Here is a 6,476-nt window from a genome sequence, read left to right as displayed (position 1 = left end):
TAGGTTTAGGTTTAGGTTTAGGTTTAGGTTTAGGTTTAGGTTTAGGTTTAGGTTTAGGTTTAGGTTTAGGTTTAGGTTTAGGTTTAGGTTTAGGTTTAGGTTTAGGTTTAGGTTTAGGTTTAGGTTTAGGTTAAGGTTTAGGTTTAGGTTTAGGTTTAGGTTTAGGTTTAGGTTTAGGTTTAGGTTTAGGTTTAGGTTTAGGTTTAGGTTTAGGTTTAGGTTTAGGTTTAGGTTTAGGTTTAGGTTTAGGTTTAGGTTTAGGTTTAGGTTTAGGTTTAGGTTTAGGTTTAGGTTTAGGTTTAGGTTTAGGTTTAGGTTTAGGTTTAGGTTTAGGTTTAGGTTTAGGTTTAGGTTTAGGTTTAGGTTTAGGTTTAGGTTTAGGTTTAGGTTTAGGTTTAGGTTTAGGTTTAGGTTTAGGTTTAGGTTTAGGTTTAGGTTTAGGTTTAGGTTTAGGTTTAGGTTTAGGTTTAGGTTTAGGTTTAGGTTTAGGTTTAGGTTTAGGTTTAGGTTTAGGTTTAGGTTTAGGTTTAGGTTTAGGTTTAGGTTTAGGTTTAGGTTTAGGTTTAGGTTTAGGTTTAGGTTTAGGTTTAGGTTTAGGTTTAGGTTTAGGTTTAGGTTTAGGTTTAGGTTTAGGTTTAGGTTTAGGTTTAGGTTTAGGTTTAGGTTTAGGTTTAGGTTTAGGTTTAGGTTTAGGTTTAGGTTTAGGTTTAGGTTTAGGTTTAGGTTTAGGTTTAGGTTTAGGTTTAGGTTTAGGTTTAGGTTTAGGTTTAGGTTTAGGTTTAGGTTTAGGTTTAGGTTTAGGTTTAGGTTTAGGTTTAGGTTTAGGTTTAGGTTTAGGTTTAGGTTTAGGTTTAGGTTTAGGTTTAGGTTTAGGTTTAGGTTTAGGTTTAGGTTTAGGTTTAGGTTTAGGTTTAGGTTTAGGTTTAGGTTTAGGTTTAGGTTTAGGTTTAGGTTTAGGTTTAGGTTTAGGTTTAGGTTTAGGTTTAGGTTTAGGTTTAGGTTTAGGTTTAGGTTTAGGTTTAGGTTTAGGTTTAGGTTTAGGTTTAGGTTTAGGTTTAGGTTTAGGTTTAGGTTTAGGTTTAGGTTTAGGTTTAGGTTTAGGTTTAGGTTTAGGTTTAGGTTTAGGTTTAGGTTTAGGTTTAGGTTTAGGTTTAGGTTTAGGTTTAGGTTTAGGTTTAGGTTTAGGTTTAGGTTTAGGTTTAGGTTTAGGTTTAGGTTTAGGTTTAGGTTTAGGTTTAGGTTTAGGTTTAGGTTTAGGTTTAGGTTTAGGTTTAGGTTTAGGTTTAGGTTTAGGTTTAGGTTTCGGTTTAGGTTTAGGTTTAGGTTTAGGTTTAGGTTTAGGTTTAGGTTTAGGTTTAGGTTTAGGTTTAGGTTTAGGTTTAGGTTTAGGTTTAGGTTTAGGTTTAGGTTTAGGTTTAGGTTTAGGTTTAGGTTTAGGTTTAGGTTTAGGTTTAGGTTTAGGTTTAGGTTTAGGTTTAGGTTTAGGTTTAGGTTTAGGTTTAGGTTTAGGTTTAGGTTTAGGTTTAGGTTTAGGTTTAGGTTTAGGTTTAGGTTTAGGTTTAGGTTTAGGTTTAGGTTTAGGTTTAGGTTTAGGTTTAGGTTTAGGTTTAGGTTTAGGTTTAGGTTTAGGTTTAGGTTTAGGTTTAGGTTTAGGTTTAGGTTTAGGTTTAGGTTTAGGTTTAGGTTTAGGTTTAGGTTTAGGTTTAGGTTTAGGTTTAGGTTTAGGTTTAGGTTTAGGTTTAGGTTTAGGTTTAGGTTTAGGTTTAGGTTTAGGTTTAGGTTTAGGTTTAGGTTTAGGTTTAGGTTTAGGTTTAGGTTTAGGTTTAGGTTTAGGTTTAGGTTTAGGTTTAGGTTTAGGTTAAGGTTTAGGTTTAGGTTTAGGTTTAGGTTTAGGTTTAGGTTTAGGTTTAGGTTTAGGTTTAGGTTTAGGTTTAGGTTTAGGTTTAGGTTTAGGTTTAGGTTTAGGTTTAGGTTTAGGTTTAGGTTTAGGTTTAGGTTTAGGTTTAGGTTTAGGTTTAGGTTTAGGTTTAGGTTTAGGTTTAGGTTTAGGTTTAGGTTTAGGTTTAGGTTTAGGTTTAGGTTTAGGTTTAGGTTTAGGTTTAGGTTTAGGTTTAGGTTTAGGTTTAGGTTTAGGTTTAGGTTTAGGTTTAGGTTTAGGTTTAGGTTTAGGTTTAGGTTTAGGTTTAGGTTTAGGTTTAGGTTTAGGTTTAGGTTTAGGTTTAGGTTTAGGTTTAGGTTTAGGTTTAGGTTTAGGTTTAGGTTTAGGTTTAGGTTTAGGTTTAGGTTTAGGTTTAGGTTTAGGTTTAGGTTTAGGTTTAGGTTTAGGTTTAGGTTTAGGTTTAGGTTTAGGTTTAGGTTTAGGTTTAGGTTTAGGTTTAGGTTTAGGTTTAGGTTTAGGTTTAGGTTTAGGTTTAGGTTTAGGTTTAGGTTTAGGTTTAGGTTTAGGTTTAGGTTTAGGTTTAGGTTTAGGTTTAGGTTTAGGTTTAGGTTTAGGTTTAGGTTTAGGTTTAGGTTTAGGTTTAGGTTTAGGTTTAGGTTTAGGTTTAGGTTTAGGTTTAGGTTTAGGTTTAGGTTTAGGTTTAGGTTTAGGTTTAGGTTTAGGTTTAGGTTTAGGTTTAGGTTTAGGTTTAGGTTTAGGTTTAGGTTTAGGTTTAGGTTTAGGTTTAGGTTTAGGTTTAGGTTTAGGTTTAGGTTTAGGTTTAGGTTTAGGTTTAGGTTTAGGTTTAGGTTTAGGTTTAGGTTTAGGTTTAGGTTTAGGTTTAGGTTTAGGTTTAGGTTTAGGTTTAGGTTTAGGTTTAGGTTTAGGTTTAGGTTTAGGTTTAGGTTTAGGTTTAGGTTTAGGTTTAGGTTTAGGTTTAGGTTTAGGTTTAGGTTTAGGTTTAGGTTTAGGTTTAGGTTTAGGTTTAGGTTTAGGTTTAGGTTTAGGTTTAGGTTTAGGTTTAGGTTTAGGTTAGGTTAGGTTAGGTTAGGTTAGGTTAGGTTAGGTTAGGTTAGGTTAGGTTAGGTTAGGTTAGGTTAGGTTAGGTTAGGTTAGGTTAGGTTAGGTTAGGTTAGGTTAGGTTAGGTTAGGTTCCCGTGTGGAGTTGCTGATCTCCCATCGGGCGCGTCCCCAGGTGGCGGATAGGGGAACGCCCCCCCAGATATGGGGGGGTACCGGCTTCGGCCGGCGCGGACCAAAATCAGCAGGGGAGGGTGGTTGCTCTTCGTATCCCTCTGCGACCGCAGAGGGTACTGAAGATGCGACCTGGGGCTCCGGCCCGGCGTTGTCAGGGGCGGCGGGTCCGGCAGCAATGCCGGGCAATGGCTTCGGCCACCGCCGGCCCGACCCGTAACCCAGACGCAATGCTGTCTGGAACGGGGGCCGCCTCCGCACTGAGCGGAGGGGGCCGCGAGGAAGACAACCTCTATAAAATAATCACCCAAGCTTAAGGTCTGGCGCCTGCCGATGGGCTGAATGGTCAGAGGTTCTGGCAGCAAGGGCGCCCCGGGGAGGTCACCCCGGTCAGAAAAGACAAACAACAAAATGGAAAAGCAGATCCGAAATTCAAGTCCGCCGGCGGGCACTCCAAGCGAGCGACCCCGCCCCTCTTCGGAGGGCAAGCCCCATACGTATACGGCGGGGGGCAAAGACTGCTTCGTAGGCCAGCAAGATGCTGGCCTCCGTGAACACGACCAAGGCTGCGAAAACGGAAACAGATTAAGCTCAGACGTGAGGGAACTGCGAAGCCGTAGAACTACGTTCTACCCGGCTTTTGCAGAAACTGGATTGGACGTAAGCGCACCAGCACCATCACCGCTTCCCGAAGCGGTGGTGGTCCTGGAGCGCATCTCAATACCGGACGAAGAGAAAGTCGACATGGATGTCGATGCCGAGAAAGCCGCACCCTCTGATGGGACGGATACTAACCTGGTGGCAGTGCCATCCAGGTCGGGGTCCCCGGAGATCAGGAGCCGCTTCTGGGCAGAGGAGGGCCCAAAGAGGCGTCGCCTGACAACGACATCGTCAACATCGGCGTCGCCCTCGGGCAGTGACGGAGAGGAGACTGCCACTAAAGGCAGAGCCCGCCGATCCAACACCGGGAAGTACGCAGGCCTATCCAAGGCACAGGCATATGTCACCGCCGTGAGGAACGAGTTCCTAAAAACTCAAGCTGCGGAGGAAATCGCGGGGTATGCCAACCAAGTCTCACGGACTAGGGTGGCGCGCCCTTCGGAATCCCCCTCAACATGCGAGGCCCCAACCAAGGACCTGAACCAACAGGTGCTGGATGCCCTAGAGGTGGTTGAGAAGGTAGCCACTAAATCCGGCAACCTGAAGGGCACTTTAGTGAAGGCGCTAAAGGACGCCAAGGCGTCCATACAAGCTGCCTTCGAGGTGATAGTCGAGCGGACTTCCACTGACGTTACGAGGCAACTGCAGGCGGACAATGCCCGCATTCAAGCGGACAATGCCCGCTTGCAGGCCCAAATGGCCAGCCTCCAGAACGAGCTCATTAACGTCAGAGTGGAGATGGAGCTTCTGCGGAAGCTACAGGGCGCCCCTGCGCCACCCCCGGACGTGACTAATGAGTCGTCTGCTGTAAAGCAGACTTCTCGCGGCCAGAGGCGGCCTCAGAAGGCCACTTCGGCCCCCAATGACGAGGAAGACCTAGCGCGAACCATCATGGTCCAGGTAGGGACGATGGTTAACGCGCGCCTAGAGGCCTTAGAGGGAAGACTTCTCCCGGAAAGGAGACTGCGTCCGCCATTGTCAGCCGACAAAAAGCGTTCGCAAGCCTCTCCTGCCGTCAAGCCAACCCCGGCTCAGACGGAGCCTATTGCGAAGTCAGGTGGAGCTACGACAGTTCACCCGGCCCCCGCTGAGGCCAAGAAGGGAAAGAAAAAGAAGAAGACGAAGAAGAAAAAGAAGAAGAAGGGAAAGGCCGGCGCTGTCCAACAAGCTGCTGCGCCTCGTGTGCCACGACCGCTTCCATCCGCACCCTCCACAATGGAGGAGCCGTGGAATGTCGTCGCCAAAAAGGGCACGAAGAAGCAGGCTACCACCACTCAGAAAAAGAGTGGCCCGGTGAAGCTGCATCCTCCCCGTACGGCGGCAGTTGTTTTAACTCTGCAGCCTGGCGCAGAGGAAAACGGTGCCTCCTATGCCGGAGTACTGGCCCAGGCCAGAGCTCGAATAAAGCTGGATGAGCTTGGCATAGGTGCTGTCCGGTTCCGACGAGCCGTGACGGGTGCCCGCATCCTGGAGGTGACGGGAAGCACCAGCAACGAGAAGGCTGACTCTCTCGCTCAAAAGCTGAGAGAGGCTCTGGATGAGGACGTCGTCCGAGTCAATCGGCCCATCAGATCTGCAGAGATGCGGATCTCGGGCCTGGATGACTCAGTCACCGCTGAGGACTTGGTGGCAGCGGTGGCTCGAGCTGGCCAATGCGCCGCAGACCAGGTGAAGCCCGGTGAAATTCGCCGTGACAAAACCGGTCTTGGCTCGGTTTGGCTGCGGTGCCCAGTGGCTGCTGCAAAGAAGGTGTCGGAGGGTGGACGGTTACTGGTCGGCTGGGTGGCGGCTCAAGTGAAGCTGCTAGAGACCCGGCCGATGCGGTGCTACCGCTGTCTCGAGACGGGGCACGTAAGAGCGACGTGCGACGTTGAGGTGGACCGCAGCAATCTCTGTTATCGCTGCGGCCAGGCCGGTCACATCGGCCAAAAGTGCACAGCTGCGCCTCACTGCGCCATATGCGAGGCTGCTGGTAAACCTGCGCACCATCGGATGGGTTCCTGTGTTGCCCCATCCAAGCGCAGGAACAGAGGAAGGAAGGCTGGTGTAGGCTCCAGGGCCTCCTCGCTGCCTGTCCGCCCGTCAGCGAACGCTGAAGCTCGGGCCGAGGTGGAACCGACCATGGCTGTTGATTAATGGCTACTCGGTTCCTCCAGGCGAACATCGGCCACGGCTCCAGAGCCCAAGACCTGCTTTCGCAATCGATGGCAGAGTGGCTGATCGGACTGGCGGTGATCAGCGAGCCTTACTACATCCCACCCAGGGATAACTGGTTAGGCGACCTGGATAGCCTCGTCGCCATTGTCACGCAGACGTCGGCCGGCTCCTCGTCCTTTGAGCGTATGTTTAGAGGCCGGGGATTTGTCTCGGCGTTTGTAGACGGCGTGATGATCATCGGGACGTACTTCTCGCCGAATCGGACTCTGGCCGAGTTCGAGACCTTCTTGGACGAGGTCGGTGCTCTGATCGACAGAAGCCGCCCGGATCTCGTGCTTGTCGCTGGGGATCTCAACGCCAAATCTTTGGCGTGGGGATGTCCAGGGACAGATGCACGCGGCCGCGTTTTGGAGGAGTGGGCAATCTCGATCGGTCTGGAGTTGCTCAACCGGGGATCGGTAGCCACGTGCGTGCGGCAACAGGGCAGCTCCATCGTGGACGTCACGTTCGCAAACGCTGCCCTGGCGCGCCGTGTCCAGGGCTGGGA

General features: G+C 48.0%; 1 protein-coding gene across 1 annotated transcript; it reads left to right on the top strand.

The window, feature by feature from the left end:
- The first annotated feature begins 3,454 nt into the window (after window positions 1-3,454).
- LOC126376921 (uncharacterized) lies at window positions 3,455-5,908 on the top strand. The gene has a single exon (XM_050024468.1). It carries the CDS (start codon window positions 3,455-3,457, stop codon window positions 5,906-5,908), a length of 2,454 nt encoding a protein of 817 aa, XP_049880425.1.
- The last annotated feature ends 568 nt before the right edge of the window (window positions 5,909-6,476 follow it).

The sequence above is a fragment of the Pectinophora gossypiella genome, chromosome 22 (assembly GCF_024362695.1).
Source record: "Pectinophora gossypiella chromosome 22, ilPecGoss1.1, whole genome shotgun sequence".
NCBI classification, from domain to species: domain Eukaryota; kingdom Metazoa; phylum Arthropoda; class Insecta; order Lepidoptera; family Gelechiidae; genus Pectinophora; species Pectinophora gossypiella.
This window is presented reverse-complemented; position numbering and strand designations above follow the sequence as displayed.

Coding starts and splice junctions, on each gene's coding strand:
- LOC126376921 (XM_050024468.1), top strand. CDS start 3,455: ATGGTCAGAGGTTCTGGCAGCAAGGGCGCCCCGGGGAGGTCACCCCGG.